General features: G+C 27.7%; 1 protein-coding gene across 1 annotated transcript in view; it reads left to right on the top strand.

The window, feature by feature from the left end:
• Window positions 1-26,339, top strand: part of LOC111035308 (potassium voltage-gated channel subfamily H member 8-like) — a 155,583-nt gene that overhangs the window by 32,507 nt on the left and 96,737 nt on the right. Inside the window, exon 3 of the mRNA XM_022316874.1 lies at window positions 7,833-8,066. Coding sequence (XP_022172566.1) covers window positions 7,833-8,066 — 234 coding nt within the window. The remainder of the gene's footprint in view (window positions 1-7,832; window positions 8,067-26,339) is intronic.

Below are 26,339 nucleotides of genomic sequence, written 5' to 3'. Positions count from 1 at the left end.
CGTGATAAACAGTTCAAATCATAAATGATAATACGATTAATTAATTAACATTGTAAAGTAATGAGCAAGACACTGTATGTAAGTTTATTAAAACAAACTACTTATAAACAATAAATTACAACAATACATATAAAACTTAAGCTCGTTTATACCGAACGGTATTATTTTGTTCACGACGTTCGCAATTTAGTCGAGTTCAACACATTCGAATTCACACGTTAATTTTCGTATTTCGTCTCTTAGTTTTCATAGTCGAGTTATTTCTCTTCAGGGATAACTAATAAATACAAATAATAATAATAGTACTAATAATAAACATCCCAAGAGTGACAACTTCTCGTGCTACGTGCCCGACTGACCGTGAAATGAAACCACTCTCCCCCGTCCGTTCTCTTCAATAAGCTTAATTTGATAACGTACTTTTCATCGGGCACAACGTTTGTACAATATTAGATAAATTGTTATAAAAACGACCCAAATTATGTAAACACTAGTTTCCCTAACTAGGTAGGTATTAACTTTATTGTCGATCGATTTCGCGCTAGTACCACTGGCTGTGTTACGGTTAATAGTAAATTATTATGATTTTATTTTTGTGGAGATTTTTAATTAGTTGTTTTTCATATTATTATTGTGCATTTAAATTACATCCATCTGTTGAAAATTTATTTGACAAAACCATACTACTAAACAGAGATTTAACAAGGTTCCATTGAAACTTGTAAGAACGTAATATTGTTAATTCTAAAAGCAAAAAACAATAATAGTTAATTGAAATAATTTATTATTATAATGTTCTCGCTCTTAGGAACTATCCTTTTGATATTTTTAATTTTGGTAATAATCATTTAGTTAAAAATAAGTATTTTTTTATTCGATCGGAAAACATTAATATTTGGAAAAAGATCTCGATAAAACTTTCAAGACCAAAAATGTGTCGGGCTTGAGTTTTATATATTATTATATTTATATTTAAAAAAAAAAATACAAAATGCACACAATGAGCGTTTTCCCACGGATTATTTTTGTTTTTTTTTTTGAAGGTTGATAAATGACATAAACCTAATTCTTTTTTTTAAACATTAATCTAATTAGTTACCCGACATGGCTCGTGCCAAAAAGGCTTTTTCATAATACATTTTGGAGAGCTATAATGTAGTTAAACTTTACCATTATAATTTATTCCTGAATTATTTTAACTGCAAAATATATTTAATTTAAAGACAATAGTATAATTATTGTAACAATGATTTAATATACAAATAGTGTGTTTAAAAAATTATTATTTAATATTGTTATCATTTAAGTAGGTAACGAAGTTGGATTAAAATTCCTTAAAGTTTCTGAAAAAATAAAATTATAGAACTTAATTTAATTTAAAAGTACTAGGTATCCCCTAAGACCAGCTCTAATACTATAGGATTTCTAATAACTGTCGATGAATATGTTCCGAGGTTCAAATCAAAGGATGAAATAACTTAATATACTTAAATTAAATTGAATAGCATTTAAGGTTCTTAATTTATTCCGTACACCCTTTTCACGATTTATCGATAGTAGTCGATTGTTTGATTTATAATGTTAATAGTTTTGTATTCTACCCGAGTCTACTTCAAACAGTCATGATTCCGTGTTGTACAGTTAAGTTTTTATATCAATGTACTATAACCAATCTTAACGATTCGACAGATACTCTTGTATAATTACAGTTATAATACTACACAACTTATTAAAACTTACCAAAGAAGAAAAAAAACATTTTGTAGTATAATTACTCAATTGAAACCAAAATAGTAGAGTAATCCATCTGTAGGTTATGTCCTGGACACCCTGTAATCGTGACATATTATACACACTGTCGACGTTGATTTCGACATGCGTTATAACGAATGATTGATGAACATCATCAGAGCAGCGATGAAGCTCTCATTTCCCTTAGAACATCGATACCGGATATTTTCTTCCTCGGGACCCTCCCTTCTCGAAAACAGAGTGAAAGTACATACAGTAGACTGGGTCTCGTTAAGAGGTCAACGACGTAAGGGGAAAAAACCTTATGGTTTTTTTCTCCTTCCGCTCGCTGTGTGATTTTTCACACTGTTTTTTTCACTAAATTTCAAGAGTTTTTGCGCGATCAGTAAACGTCGTACTTTTTGACTCAGAAAAAAATGTAGGCCGATTAGCAGTGAATGATTTCGGTTATTAGTTTCTTTTGAAAATTATTTTCGATTTGTTGAAGAAATATTTTCGAAAACATCACCGAATATAATATTATTACGTGCATGTTAATTGAACTCCCATAAATATGATAATACGCATAAAAATATGCACATCGTTTATTATTATTATTATGATAGGTACCTATCATAGTAGATAGTATATGAATACTGAAATTATAATTTTTTTTTAAATGTATTGTAATAAATTATAAATTATTCCTTTTTTAATTGTAAATATGGTTTGAAAAAAAACAAATTGTTATAATATTTCGTATAAAAAAAAAAAAAATTAAAAACACTATAATTTGAAAGATTTAAAGTCTAGCTGGTATTCTAAATTAAATCTAAAAATCCAAGTGCCATTATAGAATATGGGGTCGTTCAAAGATGTTCGGTATTGTTTATAAAATATTTGTAAAACAACACTATCGACTCTAAAATATTCACCCCTATATTTTCATCCTGAAACGTGAAAATATTATTTATAGCTTCTATGCCATCAACTACTTATGTCGAGTAAAAATGAATATCTAGATTTTATTATCTTTGACGCTACTTGGGTAGACTTTTTGGTTACACCGCCATTAGAAAATTATCGATGTCAATATTGTATTCTGAGTTAAGTCGCGGCGTTAGGAAATATACTTTGGTTCTTGAATCTTAATTCGTTCTATATAGGTAACATGTGTTAGTATAACTTTTTAAACAAGTCTTTGCAATAACAGTCGAGTGCTATTCACGTATAGATATATTAATTTAAGTAACTAAATAATTGTGTATTTTACGTGTTTTATTCTTCTCTCGACTCTATAGGAAGCTCCCCCTTTGCACAACCTCTGTAACATGTAATCTATATTAGTTGTTCCTTTAAATCGACCTTTGAAGTGAGTCGACTTTTTGTTACCTGTAGGAATATTATTAGGAAACTTATTAGTTATTGTTAATATGTTCAATACTAACTGTTACGGCAATATGACGGGTACGTCTTCCTCCTATTCTTCCTCCGTTTATCTTGTCACAAAATAACAATAACAAAAAAGGTATTAATCTGATAATCCATATATTAATAGGCCATAAAATATTCATTATTAAAACACTTAGAAGGAATTATTGTATTATTGTATTATTTGTTGACCATCTGACATCCACTATACTACGGTACACGTACAATATTATAATAGGTATGACAAAATATAATATTTTACATTTGCGGTTACAGTTCAACAGTTATTTTCTTACAATTATTAAACTTCTTATTTCTATTTGTATACAATACGATATGCTCAGATTTTATATTTATACTAACAATTATGTGTGTCAATATCTTTTATTCGGAGTTAAATCGGTGTTGAGATTATATTAAAGTTCTTGAATCCTAATTTGTTCTCCATACCTAAGTGTTTGTATAATTCTTTAAACAAGTGTTTGTAATACAAGACGACACTGTGTATTTGTTCTAACATTTTCATTTGTTATAAACTTATGAACATGTTTTTTTAAGTAGGTAACTCTCGACTCCAGGCATAAGTGCGCCCTTTTGCACAATCACTCGTTAACAATATTATAATGCATAGTTGTTCCTTTAGATCAACTTATTATACACTTTTGAAGCAAGTCGGATTTTTGTTACCTGCAGCAGAAATACCATAAGAAAACGTATTGTTAATACAATATTAATTGTTAGACAGTATGACGCGGGAGTCTTCCTTCGTTAAGCCAGTAATAAATTCATGATGACAAAAAAAAAAGTATTGAACCATACAATTAATACATCATAAAATAATAAATATTGAAACATTTTGAGGGAAGTGTATTAATTATTTACCGTCCAATACTTATTGTATTAGTATTCACAATAATATTATGAAACGTGTCTTTGCAAGGGGCTGTCGAACGCTCAATCCGCAGAATAACTCTGAATGTACTTACCGGCCGATGTTGCTAGCTCTCGGATGGGTGACCATCCACCTTTTTTAGTAACACATATCCTTGCACACAAACAAAAACCCTTGTTACAATCCTACCAACATACAAACCTACTAAACCTATACAAAATACTCCCTACCGTACCAACCCACACACCCAATAGCCTATGTGGAGACGGGTTCCCAATAATATTAATAAAAACAAAATATATTAATTATGATAATACAACATATAATATTATACATTTGCGGTTATCGTTTTATGGTTATTTCTTACATTTATTTTATACTAAATACTAATACATTTTATACAATAAGACATTCTTAGATTTCATATTTTACATTATCATCCATTATTATATGACATTTAATAGTTAAGAACTTTAAGAGAAATTAAAGGGGTTTCTTTTAGATCTTAAGTTCTATAAACAATTAATGTATTTTATTTTAAGAATATAATATCAATTAATAATAGGCAAATATTTAACCAGAATAATTTTCTCATTCTATCTAGAATGATAATATTAGTAAGACTAGGTAGGTATTATAAGTTCATACCAACGTATCATAAAATGGAGGAAATAGAATTGAGATACAAATGGTTTAAAATTAAGAACAGTGAGTGGGCTGCAGTTACGGACTGATACAAGGAATGAGGTGAGCAGCGATCTGGTTGTAATATTTTAGAGACCGCTTTGTGTTTGAATGTATCTTTATTATTTTGAAAATTAAATTGTACTTACTTAATAATAATAATAAACGTAATTGCGAATATTAAAATTACAAGTTACAATAATAATAACTAAAAGCTTTACGTTGGTCAAGATTTAAACTTTAAATATCATACAACGAAATTATGCACATATTATTTTCTATGTTTTTAAATGTAAAAATATTGAAAGTATTTACGTTTATTTTTTTTTCAATCGGAACAAAATCGATTTCGTCGAAAACTGGTGTTGCTTAAATATCTCTATCGCTATAATATATATACAGTTAAATATATATTTCAGTATTTCGTAATATTTTTTTATTTTGTAAAGAACTGGAAACTTTCTACTTTTAAGTTATCAAAAAAAAAAAAAAATATATTTATTAAAAAACACGCTACGTTGCAAAACTTAATACATTCGAGTCGCTCCACTCAGAATCCCAAAACTATTTGTTTATTTCTCGATACTAATATAGTAAATTAAAAAATGATTAAATATACATGCATTTTCTGTCACACTATGGAACTATAAATATAGGTAACCATTAAAGGATTAAATTGTTGACGATCGGCAAGTACCTTAATTTTTGCAAAAAAGTTTATTTTGAAATAATGACGTGTGTTCGGTGTTTACTGTTAAAATAATTACTTGGTATAAACTATGAATGCAATTATCACATAATAATTTAGATTGATCATATGGTATATGGCACATTATATTACGACACATATTATAATATAAGGTTTCGTGCTGTAGTTAATGTTATGATATTCCTTAAGTTTTACATGACGACTTAAATAAAAATTTCTTATGGCCGTTATTAATTTTATAATGTAACTGCTTTGCTTTGGGCTTCTTCATAAAACGTTGTTGCCTTTCTTTTTCGTTATTAGATTTATTTTTCTAAATGTTAATTAGGCAGCTATATATTGGTCGTAACCTTTAGCAGTACCGAAATCGTTTACAAGGTGATTTACCAAGCATGGTGTTCACCCCCTTTCCCCCTTTCCTAGCGATGAGTATTGATTCTACAACAATGATGATTTTGACTCTTTTAAAGCTATATAATATAAACATATTACATTTTCGATTTTTTTTTTTTTTTTGATTTTTTTTTCCCAAGAATTTCTGTTTTTTTGCTCGGTCAAAAAGCTTGAAAATTTAATAAAAGTCGTTGTGAGTTGTTATTAAAGCTATTAAAAAAAAAAAGATTTTTTTATAATTATTTAAAGTTCAAATTTTTACGAAGTTAGATATTTAGACGTTACTTAACTATTTAAATTATTTTCTTGTGATTTAAAAAATTTATTTGAGGGAAATTGAAACGTTTGAGTATATTTATATATATTTCATATTCATGATGACGTTTTCAAAACATTTAGATTGATTTTAAGGTGTTGCCTACCACAAACCTATTCACACAGTTCTACGGTAATGTGATACTGACTCAAAAGTTAGCAACAATAATAAATGATATAAATAAAAATATATACTTTGTATTATTTATAAAATTATTCATCTAAAATATGTTTGTTGCCTAAAAAATTAATAATTCAAAAATAGTTCTTAGAGATATTAGAAAAGTTAAAGAGCACTTTAAAGCTATAATATCTGAATTGAAGTACTTAGATATAATGCCATATTTTATATTAATTGATCAATTTTTCTCTGTTAAGTATGGTCATACAGCTAGTATAGTAAATACAACGTTTTTGACAAAAACTAAATCAACCTACCATAATATTAATACTAATAGTATTATAAATAATTTAATATAGCTACATCAGAAAACATAATATCAAATCTTCTAGGCTGACACATACACTTTGCTCAGAATCGCTTTTTGTGTGCAATGATTTTTCATTGAATTCAAATTTAATCATAAATAATGTAATAATATAATCGATAGTCTATTCCTATAATTTACTAAATACACACGGGGCAGAGTCCCCGAAGTTTTGATAGAACAATAACATTGTTACCAATTGTAACTAATAGGTAACCATTTTGACTTATCACCATATGTACTAACAATTTTTATCAAATAAATAAAATTTATTATTCTCTATTTGAATTATAAATCATTCGATTATTTTAAATACGGAGTTTGAACAAATGTATACTGACGTATTGCTTCCAAAATTATTAAAGTACAATAATTTAAATAAAACAATAAAAAAGATAAAATTACTTGTTCATTGTACAATAATTACGTATATTATCATTCTGGAACTATCGGAGAAGGCTGATCCATTATATATTATATATGAATTTAATACATAAATCACAGTGACTCACTCAATAGACGAGGTACACTCGACACCTTAAAACTGTACTTCTTCTGTTTTAGATTTTGAGCTGAGTGATAAATGTATATTTCTTTAGTAAGCAGTTATTCAAAATCTGATTTTTGGAAATTTTAAATATAGTACTTAATTACCACAGTTTCGAATATTTGAGATTGTTTTGTACCATTTGAGGAGTGTTCTGTTGCGATACAAACTTCTGTTTTCTTATGAACACCGCCCTTTTTGCTTTGAAGTATTCAGCAGATAATATTTTTGAAAGTTTGTATGTACCTTAATCAAGATTTGAACTAGTAGCTACTAGTTGTTGACTTATTAAACTTTACGTACATAACTTTTGTTAGGGGAAAAAAGAGAGATGAACATTCTTGGAGAATCATACCGTATGGCTCGTTAATATTTAAAAATCAATTTTTTTTTATTCATAATATAACATAAATTTTAGTGTAATATAATAATGTAATAATGTAATTTAATAAAAATATATTTTTGATCATGTAGTCCAATGGCTAGTAGGTACCACAAAACGTTTTTGTTATGCCTGTTCTGATTGGATTTTATATAAATAATAATTACGTACCTACACTATTTCTGTATCATAATATAATAGTATGTTGTTATGTTGTATATGGTACTATGTATTGTAAATTGTGTTTTGTTGACTTGCAGATAGTAATTTCGTGCTCGGAAATGCTCAAGTGCCATCACTGTATCCGATAGTGTACTGTTCAGACGGATTCTGCGAACTCACTGGGTTTGCCCGGGCGCAAATTATGCAGAAGGGTTGCGCCTGTAAGTTTCTATTTGGTCCAGATACTAGTGATGACCATGTTTCACAAATCGAAAAGGCATTAGAATGCAAAGCTGAACTGAAACTGGAATTGATTTTCTACAAAAAAAATGGTAAGTGAACAAATGTCATCTTTATACATTACACAACATTATAAAGCTGCCATAAAATTATTAACTTTCATGTTTGAGTTTAAAAAAAAAATTTCAATTTTCAATTCAAGTGAATATGATAATTATTTTTAAATTTAATGAGGTTAATTCAATTACGTGATAAGTATACGCGTGTATGGCGTTTGTAAGTATAAACTAATTATTGCACTGTAGTGCACTGTACTTAACGTTTTAACCATAATTAAAAAAAATTATTTAAATTATAAATCTTACACATGTTTAGTTCAAATATTTATTTTTAAATCGTTGTTTCAGCATAAACAACTTTTTATTAGTATTTACCTCAGTTTTCTTCTTGCCATTACATTTGGTGGCCATGAAAACAAACTTTAACCAAATGTAAATTATATTATTTCATGATTAATAATCCTATGAAATATTTAATGTTTTTGTTGAAAATAATATAATATTATTCGGATAAGATATTGCCTGGTTCACGGTTAAAAAAATCGCAACTGAAACATCGTTTTTAATTATTTCAATATGAACATGAAATGATTTACCTCAATGTTTGAATAGGTATATTAGAACAGTGAATTGTTCACAATAAGATATAGGTACGCTATTTTTTATCTTCAGATTGATTAAATTGTGCCGTGTTTTTATATTTTATCTGCAATAACTAAAAATTATCGGGTCGAGAGTAAAATTGGCCTTTTTATCAAGCGTAATTTACCAGTCAGTTCAGTTAATTTTTCCGTACAGAATGGCAGATGTGACAGTATGTGGCTATGCACAAAAAGCTGGACTTAGCTCATAAAAAAGTTCAGATAACAGGATAATACAACAGGTTTTCGGCAGTTGAATATTGAAAACGTGCCAGCCAGATCTACAACAGCCGTCTACGAATATGCAGATTGAGATTTTTTGCCAAAAATAAAAGCTGTGAGGCCAGTGGTATTGGATAGTGGATCAATCTTTATATTGTTAAAGAAAAGTATCTTGGAAAAAATAGGATATCGGAGTATCCTGATTTGTCAGTTATCAGCCGACGTTAACAGGCGAGAAAATCGACTGAAAAAAAGAGTTGTTCATAATGTCCATTTTAAGTAAAAATACATGATATAACAATATATATGATTGTTTATGATGAAATAAACAATATTTTTAAGTATGAAGATAATATCTTAAAATCTAGGTGTGTCTATCTGATAAATGTATTACTTGAAATTTAAACACAAACGGCAAAGTTTAGATCCACCATCAAAGTTGAAGTCAAAATCATCAAGACTAAATTATAAACTCGAAGCATTTACCTACCTACGACTTCTGGGCTAATTAATACTAAAAAACTGAGTTTAAAGCCACTCGTAAAAGGTAATCTTAGATCTGGTGTAAGAAGTTGGAAACTACCAACCTATTTCTTCTAGAGTTTTGAGACAAATAATAATATTATGTACCACTATTTAAAACTTTAAAAATAAATTATGCATCATTAAACTTTCGCCTGGAAGAAAGTGAGTGCAAATCTAACATCAAAGCAAATTCCTTTATGGGACAATTTATTAAAAACTTACAAGATAAGTATCTCAAGTAGTAAGATTGTACATTATTCAAACGGCTTAGATGATCAAAACTGAGACGGATTCCATATTACCTATGTCGTCAGTATCGAAAGATGAAAAGTTGCAACGTTAAAGGTCTTTTTATCTTACACTTTAATTATTTTCCACTATAAGTAAGTAGTTAATTAGTTAGAAGTATTTTAATTTTAAATGAGCGGTGTTGAATGACATGGTGGTACACCGTAAAATGTTGGTTTACTATTCCACTCATCAAATTTGAAATATTCTTAAGTTATAAAAACTAATTAATAACCAATATGGTTAAAAATTAAAATTGGATGAATGAAAATACTCAAAAAAATATTTCGTATTGGAATATAAAATAAAAATGTTTGTTTTTGTTCAAGAAGGTTAAAAATAAAAATAAAAATAAATATTTAAAAAAAAAATATATATATTTTATAATTATTTTCTTGTCATGATTTCAATTTTGTACAGAAAATATTTTTGGAAATGTTAATATTATATAGGTTGTATTATAATATCAATTAATTATATCTCTGTGTTGTTTTATAAAACAGTTTTGTTTGTTTCATTTTTAAATTACAGTTGATATTACAATTTCTAGATGCAGAAAAGGGAGCTTTTGGTCACCGTGGCGAAGCTCCCTTAACTCTATTAGTTACATATTAGATATATTGAAAAATATTTCTTTAAAACTGTTATAATATTTATAATATGTTCTATTTTTATATAATGAGACATGACTTTATCATGAACTCAATATATCGATATTGTTCAGCGTACTGGACGTTTTCGTGACATCTCATGTTTCTGATACAAATCAATGTTTTAATTTTATCAAAATGTAGATTAATGATTGAAACACTTATTATGTTCAAAATCAACCGATGATAACACTTAATAGTATACTACTTATTGTTTAAAAACCAATTTGTTCGAGCATCGGCATTTGACGACATTGAATAAGCTTTCCTTCTTTTGGAATTTTATATTATTTTCCGATTTGTCGTCGTATCTATGTAGTAGTTGGTAAGCAGCCGAAATAAAAATATAATATACCTAACTGTTTTGCATATGTCATAATAAGGAAGTATAAATTATAAAATAAATAAATATTAATTTGTATTTTAACAACCTGAAAATAAACGTGTTGCAATATTGTGGAAATTACCTTAAAGTTGGTATATGTAGTATTTATACTGAACTGAAATAAATGAAAAAGACCCTTTTGTCGCATAACACAAAATATATAATTCTATAGTAGAATAAACGTGAATGTATAATACATTATAACGAAGTCGAGTGCGTTCGATTTCGTGTGACAAACGTGAATAATAGTGAAGACTGAAGTTCCTATAAACGAAAACACGAGAATTGAGCAGCTTAAGTGCTGGTTTTAGGGCGAAATCACAAAGTTTTTTACCTTCTCACAGCTGTAATATAGTTATATTATGTTGCAATACATATAATTTTATCGATGCCATAATATAAATATATAATTATAGTTATTTTATTGTATTCACAATTATTAGAAGCAATTTTATATTCAAAAAAAGAGAAAAAAATAGTGAAACACTCGACTCATCGACTCAAAATCAAAATATCTAGGTACCTATTCGATGTGTTGAATTGTTAAACGTGAAATATTTTACAAGAAGAAGAAAATAGTGATTTGCTTGAAGTTTTTAATGTGCATTTCATTGTTTATTTGCATACAGAATGCCTATAAGAAAGGATGCCCTGTTATCTGTTATTAATCAATGTAATGTGCAAGGTTAAAATCGTACAAAACAAAACCATTTTTAATGAAAAATGATTTATTCAAATTGGGAGTGTTGAACTTTTTTTTACACTTATGAGAGGATGGCGCAATTCCGATGTAAAATACGAAAAAATGTTGAGCATATTATGGGCTAGGACAAAAACAAAATATTATACAACTATACGTCATGAAGTCATAGAATTTGAACTGGAAAAAATATTATACTCTTTTCTTCAAAATCACACAGGCTACGCACTTGTTATACTATGTTCTATAATATGACAAATATAGTTTGTTAAACGAGTACAACACATCTCTCATCAAACGATGCAGTTGTTGTTGAACAATAAAATGTTGGTTAGCCTTAGCTGTACTATAATAATATAAACCTTTTTATTCAAATCCTCTAGTATGGGAAGAGAGGAGGAGGCTCAATTTCGATGTGAAAGACAAGAAAATGTTAAACATATTATGGACCAGGCGTAAAACATAATATTATACAAAAATTAATTATAATACAACCTATACATGAAATTGTAGAGTTTAATCTTGAAAAAATATTATACTTGGCCTTCCCAAATGGCCCATTTTGCACCCATGGTATACTTAGATATACCAATATTATATAATTTAAAGATAATCGTTCGTTAAACGAGTAAAACAAGTCTATCATCAAACGATGCAGTTATAGCCAAAAAAAATGTTGGTTAACCCTAGCCATGCAGCCGTGTGTAGAGGTTTAGGCATGGACCGCAGCTGTCACTTCAGGTGAGCACAAGAAATACGACCCAAAAGACTTCGACGAACTTCGGCGACCGGTTCTAGATGTCTTAAATCCAGGAGTGCTTTTGAGATAAAGACTGTTGTGGGATCGATTTAATTGCTGGCGACGGTCGTTCCGGCAACGTACAATAAGAAAAATTTGTTCGCGCAGACTGCTAACAAAACAATAATATAAAATGTAATACTAATCGTATACTGAAGTAAGTTTAATAATATTCAGTGGCTAAAAAATCATGACAATTAAATTGGAAATGGTTCATAGGCGATGGTGCTTATCGGTGACAATCATCTTTGGGCTGTATTGTTTATGTATTCCAAATATATAGTAATATTGATTTTAGATTAACTTAATAAACTATGTTAAATTATTTTATACCTGTTAAACGATGATTAAACACAAACATTTTAGATCAACTACACTTCAAATTTGAAATGTATTTCGAGAGAATCTAACAATAGTCAGAGCACTTATATTATGTACAGCTTTTCGTTGTTAAATTGGAATATGTGAATCCTGCACGTTCTTGATATTATAATAAACGTGATGGCTCGAGGCCTAAAGCTTATGTCGGTTTTTATTCTTATTTTTTTTTTGTATTCATGTTATTATAATAATCAACGTTTATCAAGCTGTATTTCTTCAATCATTTTAAATAGGTATTTTTAAAAAAGATGAAATTTTTATTCAATTTTATAAAAATAATAATAATAATAATTTCATGATGATTAAAAAAAACACATTAAAAATATCAGATTAAGTTAAAAGTTTATTCCTAAAGTAACTAACTATTTAATTAACTAAACTTTAGTTTTTAATTTTTTGATGTCCTTGATTCGTTATTGGCAATATGCTTGATTTCATAAAATTGCAATCACGTTTGTCCACATCGTGAGCTGTAGTGAGCTGTAGTCTTTGATCACCTGTATCTTCGTATATTCAGCCATTCAGTCGAATGATTTAGATTTGGATTTAGCAAGTTGAACTCTTACAGGATCAGAAATTATAGAACATAAAGTCTCGTTATAGTAAGTGTTTGAGAAATACAAGCCGTATAATACTCTATATTTATGGTTCAGATACGATTTACATTATTTACCTATTTTTACTCTCTCTCTCTTTATATATATATATACACACATATGTTACAGCTAAAGTGTTGAATTCCATTATTTTATGAAATAACTAGGTAGTTCATGAATTACCTACGAATGTTAGTTAAAGTATAAAATAAATAATAATACATGCAAATTGTACTTTAACTAGTTATTTCATAGAATATCTAGTTATTCTATACAATTTCAGTTTGATATCCATTAAAGTATAAAATACATTAAAATTTAAAATATATATTAAAATGTTTTATTTTACCGAATTAATTATAGTTATATTATTTATTTATTTGTTCATGTAAAACTATTATGACATTTAGAGTTGCACAATGCCTCTTTTTTTCTACAAACACATCGCTTTGTGTCACATTTTTTGGTACAAGTGCACCTAAAAAAATCCTGACCAGTTTCCGTTGACTGTGCAGTTGCCGCAGATCTTAATGTAATACTTTTATTTTGAACAGTTTCTACAGCTAACAAATTTTCTGAACATACTGTGAATTGGGATCGAAAGTATAGTTGTAATAACACTCCTGTAATTATAATGTATAGGTAGGTATCAAACAAATAAAAAATAAAAAATAAAAAATAAAAAGGACTACGTCAATCTTATCTAATTTAATATGTTATATTAAATTGTTGAAAATGTTAGAACTATATTTATTTATCATGATATTTTGTTGTTTACAATTTGACACATTAACGAAGTGATGCCAAGGAATGTATAAAATAACTAGTTAAAGTATAAATTATATACATTATCTACAAGCTTTAGTTATTTTATAAATTACCTAGTTATTTCATAAGCTAACTGATTCAAACTTTAACTGTAACACATATACTACAATGACCCCGAGTTAACACTGGACGTATTTTCTCGTTCACTAGTGAAAAAGAAGAGTTTCAATTTTTTATAGCCGAAGGTATTCAAGTGAAAATTATATTTAAGATTATATGATGCACTAAGTGAATATGAGTAAAAATCAATTTTCTGCTTTGATGACTGAGTCAACACTCGATTCCTTTTTGAAGAGCTGAAATAAACCCTCAGCTACGTAAATACTATATATAGCTAGTTAGGCACCTTAGAAGATTGGGTAATATTATCGTTTGTTACAGCTATAGTCATCCGGCCACTTCGTTGGGTTTTGAAGTATCTAAGTTACAGTGAATTGATGAATATATTTGCAGATATTATATATTATACATAATTATAGTGTTCCGAATCTTTTTTTCTGAAGGTATTTGGCTATAGTGGTATTGACCATTGAAAGAAATTTGAGATGATAAGTCTGAATTATTTTTGATATGCAACAAATAGTTAAAACATTTTCGACGTCATCTTCATTTCATTTTTATTTTGTAGGTTTTACCTTCTCATTATTATATATTCTTGAATTTTCAGACTACCGCCAACTAACTTACATAATGGATATAAAATTAAGCCATAATTATTTGGTTTGGTGAATGAGGTGACTTATTCTTACCTACTGATTGGAATCCGAGTTTTCGGCTGATAGGAAAAGAACTTTGTGAGTTTATCATTGTCGAAAATTCAGCCGGTAATATAGTCCAGGATGTGTTTTAAACAATGAGATTCCTAGACAATTAGTCGAGGAAAAACATATATGCGTCCCGCTGTGGTAAAAGTTTTAAATGCTCCTGACTTAAGCCATTCCATAGTAATTACCTGAATATTTCTCCACGAGTGGTCTGAGCATCGTGAACCTGTACATTGGAAGGCCCACTTTAGATCTGAGTGATCTGACACTATGACGTACTATTTGATGCTGTTGGAGTTATTCATAGACTTTATACTATACTAGACGAGAACTTTGTATAGCAACAACATCACAAGTGGCAATAAAAAATCTAGCAGTGATGTAGGAGCCGTCTTGACTACAAAATACAGTGATGTAACCTGTCTTGGGAAAAATACAATAATTTGAATTTATCTTTACATCTCAACTTACTACCCAGTATTACCATATATATTGAGTAAACTAGTAACCAAAAAGCTCACTCTATCTTTTGTTGGTTTTCTTACACGCATTGCTTGCCTAGAATAGTATGAGGTGTTACCTGCACGGTCGCGGTCGATTACCAGGATCCAAGCAGTCACCGTTGACATCGACCGCGGTATCGACTAACGATAATGCCACCACTACTAGTCATTACCCGCCTGTGTTGTTAAGACCGCCGATCGGTTCTTGTGTGTCGTTGACAAAGGCGCTTCGTGTTTCGGCACCATTTGCTGTACACGGATTTTTTTATTCACACGCGATGTGCACAATTGCATGGTGCATTCCGGTCTCCTTATCGTACTTATGTATTGCGTTACACACCGATCTGTAGTGTTTTTAAACTTGTGTATACGGCCATCGTTTTTACCACATTGTAGCAACTAGATTTTGTGGTGTGTTTGTCAAACGCCAACCCGGATAAGGCTGCGGGCCAAATGGCCGTTTGACTCGGGCGGAAAACGTGATGGTTTCGGACCAGGTCAGACTTCAATATTTGTATTATATTATATGTTTAAAACTTTATTAAAATATCACATTAGTAATTAACTATATGATACTTTGTTAGAGTGATCGACTCGATAATGCAGTTCTATGTATTTTATTTTTATTATAATATAATGAATAATACAGTCCACCATAATAACATTATTAATATACTTCTTATCATTTAATCGTATGACCGTGAGTCGTGCTCACCCGTTTGCACAGTCCTGTTTAACGTAAAGGCGAGTATTTATCTGTCATAAAAATGTGTAGATATTCGAGCCTACATAAATATATATTATGGTTTGATGAAGTTTTATATGAGTATAAACAATGGTCTATACTCTATACGATTTCCAATAAAAACATTCGCAGTTGAAAAATAATCTTATGTAGGTACTTGGGAAAAGAACAAAATCATGATAAAATTTAGAATTTAGAATTTAGAAATTTAGAAATTTATAGATTTGATGAAAATAATAATATACTTATAACTTATTTTGGTAATCTTTATTCAATGATGACGACATCGTGTTATCATTATATTATTTATTTAGCACGGTAATGTACCTATATTGCCTATACGTTACTCCGTGTTACACATAGTGTAACAAAATAAAATTTCACTTCGTATAGATGATAATATAATTCTATAGAACATCGCAATTATTACCATTATACTATGACGAACCGTTGTCAAAGTTCACTCGACTCAGAGAAGTTGAACGGTGTACTGTAATTGTAATTATTTTTTGTTGTAGAGATTACAAATCGTTTCCCATAAGATTAATATCTTGGACATCAAGTTAAAAACTAGTATTAAATAGCTAACATTGTATTATTATTATTATATAGTCATAAATTAGGTAATAATATTGTAATCCATGTTATTTTGGTAATCGCGTTAAACGTTAATAAATATTTAGAAAGTTAGAATTTGAAAATATTTTACTTTGAAGTTTGCACGACTGTATCATAATTAAATACTTGGCGTGGGTATGTGAAAACTGCAAACAATAATTACTATTTAACGAATTTGAAGTAAATCTGAACCGTTTTGTAGTGATTTCTTGTTTTTACGTTTTCCACTCCATACTGTAAGTTTACACCTTTATATTTATTTTATAAAATCTATTTTGAAAGTACCCACCACACAGCTATAGATTAGGCGCCTAATGAATAATTTATTCTTACGATATGTTCATTTAACCATATTTAAGGGTTACACCAAATCCGAACAGTATTAGTTATTGCCACATTCTATTCAATTTAAATATTTCTTATTTTATTTACTATGTATTTATTTTTTATTTTTAGTATAATAGCCGTATGATATTTATTATTTTATACTCTACATTATGTTGCTATTATTCATTTTCTCAACTCTTGGATTATTCTTATCTAATGAGAAACCTTGGTCGAACAAAGCAATTTTAAATTGTATTACATATCCACTAATGGTTATGAAGAGAAATAAATCCATTGAAAGATCCATAAATAAATAACTATGAATGTAAATTTAATACTGTAAAATTATGTTGTTTATTAAAAGTACTATAGACAGTGTATTTTGATGATTGGTACTTTAAAATTAATTAAAAATTCAAATTTCATCGGCTTACATGTAATTTTGTTCTAATTGATATGCAGTAAAGGTCAACTGTTTCGAATTACTTATAAGTTAAGTACTATACCATAGTATTTAGAAATTGATGAGAGCGCTAATCGAATAAATAAATAAATGTGTTAGTTTATTTGTCGAGATTTTAATGAAATATTAACTATAAAATTGGAAAAGCAATCGGCCGTTTCTAATTTTACTACGATTGTACATGTGTCATAATATTAATCACAATATTGTTAAAATTTGCTATTGTTTGAAACTATTATTTAAAAGTGTGACACCTATAATAATTATTCCCTATAATAATATTTAAACTAACCTTAGGTTTTCTTAAAAATGAGACATGTGCTATTTTATCATCTTCAGTTTATTGTTTTACGTGAGATCGCTGTATAACATGAAGCTATGGGTTGAAAAATCACAAACAACTATACAATTATTTTAATAATGAGTTATTAGAGTTGTTGACTTTTTTAATTATATGTAAATATACAAATACATTAAATAGTTTTTATTGATTAAATGTAAAAAAATACTTAAATGAAGGTATAAAACGAAAATTTATCGGTACATGATAAATATATATTACGTACAATTAAATATTGATAAATCATTTCAAGTGTCGAGTATTTGTTGTGAATATTTTAAATCGTATTCGAAAAATAGAAATCATTTCATTGATAACGATATCTGTAGAATAAACACGAAACAAAATACTAATCTGACACATTGCATGTTATTATATCTGTATCAAGTTTATAAAAATGAACGCTGAATTGTAGGTCAAGAGTGTTTTATTAGTTGTAACCGATATACACAATAATTCTTACCGCTAAGCACTCATTAATTCGAATTTGATTAACAATTTAGAAAAAATTTATTGAAATAATATGAATTAGTTAAAAAAAATAATTAACAAAACAATTTATATTTTTTATCGTTATATTTTTCATTTTTTTTTTACATGCGTTTTTATTTTTTATTTCAGTATATTTTTCTGAGAATAATTTTTATAATATTTGTATGTATAAAAATTAAATTCTGAACGAGTAGTTAATTTGTTTTAACTAATAATTGTTTAAATTATAGATGGGCTGAGCGGAACGGCACATGGGTACCCATTAAAATGTTAATCCACTTCCTTGCTCATCAAACTTTAAATATTTATGACAAATTTATTGATGACTTCATCGAAATTCGATTTTTATATTTTTAAATTCTCAAATTCTCAAATTTCCACACCATTCTTTTGAATATGATATCAAAAATCTTTGCTGTCATTTAAAAAAGCATATGACTCAAAGTTAAATAGAAATAACGAACAGTTAAGCATAATATAATAACAAAAAAGGTGTTTTACAATAACTCTCCGAATACTTAACTACATTTTAAATAATGTAAAAACTAATATTTTCAGAAACCTTTATGCTATTCGAGATAACGAATGTGTGCTTTAAATAGTCACCCAGTTTATTTTACAGCAAAATACCTAAATGGTATTTGTCCATGATAAAGTTGAGATAAAGTTTTTCTAATATTTTAAATTTTTATCAGGTATTGGAGATGCACGATTACTGAACTGCATTTGCACTTTTCTAGTTCATAGAATTAGTATATTTTTGTGTTATTAATGGGCTGGGGAAAATTGTAAATTATTAATAAATATAAAGTTGTTTTAGCTCTTAAACGAGTTTTAGTTTGTATAAAACATAAGATATATTTACTGCCGTACAGCTGTTAAGTTGAAATGATACCACGTCCGAGAAATGTAAATTTTTATAAAATGTTGTAAAAATAAAAATCATTTTTAATGTGTAAATCTGAGTGTATAATGTTTGAAACGAATAAAAAATAGTTATTCACTAAAAGTATATGAAATGATGCGTACTTAGCGAATGGCCATCATATCTAAGGTGAAGACTTGAATCTACAACGTAGTGGAAATTATTCCCTAGGATAGTAATAAGGAAAAAAGAATAAGCGTTCATCTATTGTTCTCGTGTTTTATCGTCCTCCTTTTTCAAGAATTTCCTAATGTTATTTTCTACTGAAACACGAATGTATACATACATATATATATATGTATATACATATATATGTATGTCTGTAGTGGCGTTAACTCCATATTAGTTTAGAGAAAAAATAATAGTTTACAGGCCCATTTCGAAATAAAATTTCGTTAAACTGTGAAGATATAGCCATTACGTGTCTTACATTTCCGGTTAAGCAACGATTTTTTCACATACCGTCTGAAATCTTTTTGGTTAGGTTTCACCTGCGTACGTGTTTGATTGTAGAGTAGAGATATGGTCATTCTCTTCGGTCTTAAAATATATTGTATTTGAATTTCAAGCAAGTTTGATTGTGTCGATTTAACTTCTGAGAATTTGTCTTACTAACTCGAGTATTTGACCATTTTATTGGGTTCATAACTTGTTTGTCTTAACCACAAATTGGATATGACGTTTTTCAAACGGATGGTGTAGTTTATTTGTTTTGATTTTTTGAACGTTAATTGTAATAGTTTTTATAATAATTGGTTTTTTCTAAGAATATTCAAAATTAAAAAAAAATAATAGTTGAACTATTGTATAACACATTAAATATAAAATACTAATGGTTCATTGTATGTAGGCTGTGTTCGATTGTAGTAAATATAAACAGCTCATAATATCCCTATGCCAAAATATCCCCACAAAAATATCGAATGTCAAAATATCCTGTTTACAAATATCCCGGGTAACTATTAGCTCAAAATTTAACCTTTTAACAAGTTACAGACTATATAGATATTAATACATTTATAAAATACAAAAATATTAATTAAAACATATTAAAATGTTATGTTTTTCGTCAAAAATTATTATAGGTACTTTTTATAATACTAAGTTATGTGCTATTGATTTTATAAATGCCTGTTCGAAATTTTATAATAAAGGTTATATAGTATTATATTTTGTCGGGGATATTTCGACCGGGATATTTTTATCGGGATATTTTGTAGTGGAACCGTAGTAAATACACACATACATTAAAATTGTATAGATCAAATAGGTACCTAGGAGTAATAGTTTGTACTCAATACGTATAAAAATCTAGACGTAACTTATTGAGGAGCGCAGCTAGAATTGCAATAATGTTTTAATTAACGAAAAACATTTATTCTTCCCTTAATATTGAAAGTGAAATAATGAGTCTTTCTTTAATTTAAATTTTTAATTGGTATTTAATAAATGATTTCTTCTTATTTTACTTTTCATTGAATAATCAATTTCATTATTAGTATTTAATTACAAATTATATAATCGAATTAATTTAGTCATTTAGTGCTACTTTTCAAACATTTTATTAATGAAAGCGTTAAATATTTCAGTTATAGTTAGTTGTATGCATCAAATGTTTCGTCAAATAAATTTTAAAAACGAAGTTAAATTTTATTTACCACCAATTTTAAGACATCGTGTAACTTTAAATTACTATTATGTTTGTTTAAAGGCAGATTTTCATTAGAATATATTGCTATAAATAATTATTTTATTTATCACGGGCTCTAAAACATAATAATTTATCTTGTTCATAATAATTGTTTATCATTATCCAGCATGGTGGATATATTCAGCTTCCCCAGTATCATGGATATAATTTACGACATTCCATGAAACCATATCTTCATTAATCATAACTCTCAATAGACTCAATAACTCTTAATGTCATGAAAAAAATCATTTGAATTCATATGGGTAGAATAATAAAATAACTATGGGTGTCAAATTTGTTATTTTTGAACTTTAGTATGACGTGGACTAGAAAACGATGGGTTTTTTAATTCAATTTAATTACATTTGTTGGTAATATTTTAGTTGGAATTTATTCATCTCATTATGATAAACATTTGATAGATGTAATAAAAAAATTAAATGTGTAGGAATTAGGGAATGGTGATTTAGTGGCGTAATTGGTTTTCGTTTTCTCTAAGGCTGTATTTGTATAAAATAACTATCTTTCATTTTAATCCTCCTTCAATAGAACTTAATACCCCCTGTATGATGTGATGTTTCAAGCATTACCATAGTATATTGTAGGTATAAGTCAACAGGAAGTGAGAATTTGGTTTCGTATTATATAAACACACTACAACGTATTTTTCTATTTCACTGGTAAAATATATTATAGTGACCGTGGTAAGCCAGTAGAAGTCATTTTTTCAATGTTCCGTAACCATTTAATATTAAACAAAATTTATATTATAAAATAAAATAAAATTTTATTTAATTGGAAATCAGAAATATTATATAGTGATTTTCTATTTAATAATCTATATATTAAAACGCACAATACAATAAATTTTATTAGGGTTATGAGGTTATTACAGGTTTTTGAACTATTTTTCACACAAGTTATTTTCACATAGCATATAACCCTTACACGTTTGTTGTTTAAACCATTACATTAACTATAATTATTATTAAATGATGAACTATGTTATATTTTTAGCTTTTATAACCTACAGTAGAGTACACGATTCACATACATTTTGGAATATGAATACAAAATATTGAATTAAAGGGTTTTATTTACTTAAAAGCATTTGAAATTTAGATGAGCATAGAAGGGAGCACGTCATATTATGCGGGCACTTAAATTTTCTAATTTCAACTTTAAACGGTTTTTAAGCATATATATTTTTATAATATAAGTACCCTGTTTCTGTTAAGAAATTAAAAATTCATAGAAGTTTAGACTTTCATATGTAACTTTATCATGTAACAATACTAATATGCACATTTAAATGGTATTTTTGTAATAATATTATGTGAGAACAATAATTATATTTTAAGATATTGCAAGTTTTTTTATACATTTTTTTTTCTTTCCTTTTGTTGATGTACTGCAAAAAGAATATTGATGAAAATAAAGTTCTTTTAATATGAAATGAAAATTGGATATCCCAAGAGATCAAGTGCACAAATATTGTATATCATCATCCTCGTTGTTTGAACGTATTGCGACTATATTAAGTAATAATATTCCTTTACATCAATATAATGACAATAAAAAAGTTTTGAATAGGTATCCCTTTTGTAATATTTACCATTATCCAATGGATAAGTACCATTGAATATTAGAAGAATGTATGGTATACATGTATATCGACATAAAGTCGAAGACAATTCGATGCAACTGTTGCGAATATCTTTTAAGCCGCCACGAAAGCCCATTTCCCTCACTATAAACCAATTACTGCGTGATAGAAAAACTTTTCTCTAAATCCCTTTCAAAACTTATTTATCCATCCCCCGCTACTGATGATTTAAATTTTCAGTACATGAAATTGTTTTGCTAGTTTTCCATTACACACCCATGACATATAATATTATACGATTTCGTATACGCTCTGTAGACGCAGGCTTAAGGTAAAAGATGGTTTTTGAGACATTAAAATACGACCATTTTTATCTGTTTTCGTTATGGGTTTTACTAATGATCGATGTAACAAACGATCCGATTTCCACCTAGTTTTCATTTTAATAGGTGTTTGCACTTTTTTCCGTTGATACAGTAATAAAACGTAACCTATCGCATTTTTTCCGCCTTAAATTTTTTTTCATGCCATTAAAACTTTAGAAGCTAGGTTCTTTTGTGATGGAATGAAGATATATATGTGTGTGTGTGTGTGTATGTTTGTTTAGAAAAAAAAATACATTGTATTGTTTTTATTTACTTATATTTTTGCTTTCAAGAGTAATAGGAGAATTTTTCCCTTCATTTCTTCTCGAATTTATTAAGAGCGTTTATAAACCACACTCATACAATGGCGCACTTTTAATAAGAATAATTTGAGACAAAGATTTTCTGGAAGAATATAACATAGACCTTTTATGGAAATGAAATTTGATCAACTTTGAGGGTCCGTTACATTGTTGTGCACTTGTGTACTATTTATTAGTTTGTTTTGTGTAAACAAAACACAAAAAGGACAACAGCTAAGGGGTCATTTAGATGTTCGTAAATGATTTGAAATTCATTTTTAAACATTTTGTTCTTATTTTTATTTTCAAGTTTAGAGCTTCATTGTTGTAGCTGTTGATTACATTTTTAATTGAAGTCAATTGTTTTAATTTAATTGAAATATTGGTATAAACATCAAAATCAATAAAAATTATAAAATGCATTTTTTAATAATAACAAAAATAAAACAAGGGAAAGAATTAAGATTTGATAGAAAAAAGTGAGAACTCGCTCTGCTGTATAATAGTTATAGATATCGAGTGTACCTCGTTCATCACTTATTCACTGAAATATTTAATTTGAATTCAATAATGAATCAATTGGCATGTAAAACTATTCTGGGTGGAAATCATCTGTCATTACTACCTAGTTATATTTTATCATACATTTATATTTCTGCTGTAGTAAATGAAGTAGTTAGCCTCTATTTTTAAGGATATTTCATACCACTATTAGAATTTATTTCAAGTTAAATAATTTTCCTATTCGTACCTAAGTAGGATAATAAATTCTACATCATTTTCAGAAATAACAGTTATTAAAATCAAAATCGTTGTAAATTTTTTTCTTTTTAATCAGTCGTTTGTAGTCTGAAGTGTACTTATGTAAACTAATTTTAAATATTTTGATAATAGAATACTATAGCAACCATAGTTAGGTACCTATATTATAGCCTGTATTACTTTGTCAAACCTTAGGTATTAAAATTTTAAAATAGGCACTATGGATTTGTTTCAACTCTAAACAAAAATTACGTATTTCACTGATTTTGACGAATTTTATCAACATTTTGACTTCAAATGCTTTGAAAAAAATTGTGTTAGTTTATTTTGGATATTTTTAAATTGCTACGAATACAACTTACGATGAACCTTATATGACATTTCCAGTCATTTTAAACGGAGAATAAATATATATAAATAGGTTAATTAGTGTAAATAATTTTTAAATTCGATTGTTTATTGAAAATGATTACTTACATAAATTATTGTGGAATGTTTTAACGATGATGCACGTTTCTATATGATCTCTACTATTCTGCTCTAAAGCGTGACGACAGACGAAAAAAAAATTACAAGTTGTAAGCCATATTATACATTCGAAATCTATAAATATTACATATTTCGATATATTTTGTTTACAAAGCAAACTATTTTTTTTCCATGTATCATGCTTAGAAGTGTACCTAGTAATAATCAAAATAATTTTAATGTCTAAAATATTTGAAGACTATGCGATCGATGAACTGAATTTTAAGAACTTAGTAGGTAGCCCTGTAGCTATTTGTAATTTCCCAACATAAACTTCATAGTATTATTGCTATCCTTTGATATTAAATTATTTACTTATCCTCGAAGGTATTATAAATGATAGCTAACTTTAATGTACGTATAATAGGTACCCTGTAAACCCGTATCAACTTCAATCACATAAATGAATGAAACGACATCGATATAGAAGCAATTATTAGTTATTGCACTAAATAACTTTGTATCGGTATTGCACGGAGAACATGGGTAGAATGTTATAAGCCTAAAAATAGAGATGTTGATCCGTTTTTAATTTGGATTATGAATTAAATTAATACTCCAAAGTCTTTTCATAAACATACTATACTATTCAATACCCATTTTGTACGACATAATGTTGGACAGTGAAGTAATGTAAAGTTAGCTTGTCTAAATATTATAATGTACCGTCGTCGGTATATAAGCTATTATTTAATACATTGCAGAAAAATTCGGTTGTATGCTCTCTGAGATTGAAATATCAATAGTAGATTTTTGATAAAAATGTTTCTTTTTATATATTTGATAAGTTCAATATAGCACTCTAAGAATGTTACACATGTCCGTGTTTAATCTTGAGAAGGGTTATACCATGTGATGTGTAGTTGTACCAACTACAGTATTCCATCAATAAATTCGGAATGTTATCATCAACCTCCTTTACCACGTATTATTTTCTAACCCACTAATAATTCTTTAGTGATGCAATTTTCAACTGCATTCCTTCTTTCACCTTAAATTCTACCTAATATGTACCATAATATAAATGACAAGTTAATGTAGTATAAACTCTGAATTTTTAGAAGTTATACTAATAATAATAATAATTTTTTTTACTAAACAATACTGAGTAATTTTTTAAATGATAAGATACCATCCACCAGTACGTAGAATTTGGGCTCTTATTTCACACATATCGGACGAGGCTGTGTTTTATTTATATTTATTTACAATCAATAATAAGTCAATCACTTAAAAAATCGATTCCAAGGATGTAATATCCTACTATTACTATTTTTTTTTCTTTTAAGTAGTTTCATTAATTGTAAGTGCTTAGAAAGCGAAAATAATGAGTATAATAAAACATGAATTTTAAAACTAAAAAAATAATCGGTAGACATTATTTGAAAATAACTCAATACCTATATAGAGTGACCCGAATATCAATTTTGTTATCGATCGATTTCGTTTTTAATATATTTTTTAAAATCATATAGGTATTAACCAAATAAAATGAATGTGTGGGTAAGTAAAATCAAAATGCCTGATTATTATTTATCAATTTTACTCTTATAGTCTTAGAATTCAACACTCTTAAGATAATTTTTCAGTCTATCTTTTAATAAGTGTTTTTTTTTAATACCTATATATTTCAATATGCGTTTTGCAAGTGGTTCAATAATCACATTTAATTAATTTAAATTCAAAAATTATTAAATTTACAGTTATACATTAACAGTTATTTTGTCGTATCAGCTAAAATAATTTAAGCGGTCTGTAACCGTGTATAGGTACTACATAAATATAAAACAATTAGTTGCAACTTGAATTTATTACTCAAATGTATGTTATTTATTTTATTTTAGTTAGGTCGTACTTC

Source organism: Myzus persicae, unplaced genomic scaffold, assembly GCF_001856785.1.
Source record: "Myzus persicae strain clone G006 unplaced genomic scaffold, MPER_G0061.0, whole genome shotgun sequence".
Taxonomy (NCBI): Eukaryota; Metazoa; Arthropoda; class Insecta; order Hemiptera; family Aphididae; genus Myzus; species Myzus persicae.
Note: the sequence above shows the minus strand (reverse complement) of the source record. Positions and strands in the feature narration are given on the sequence as shown.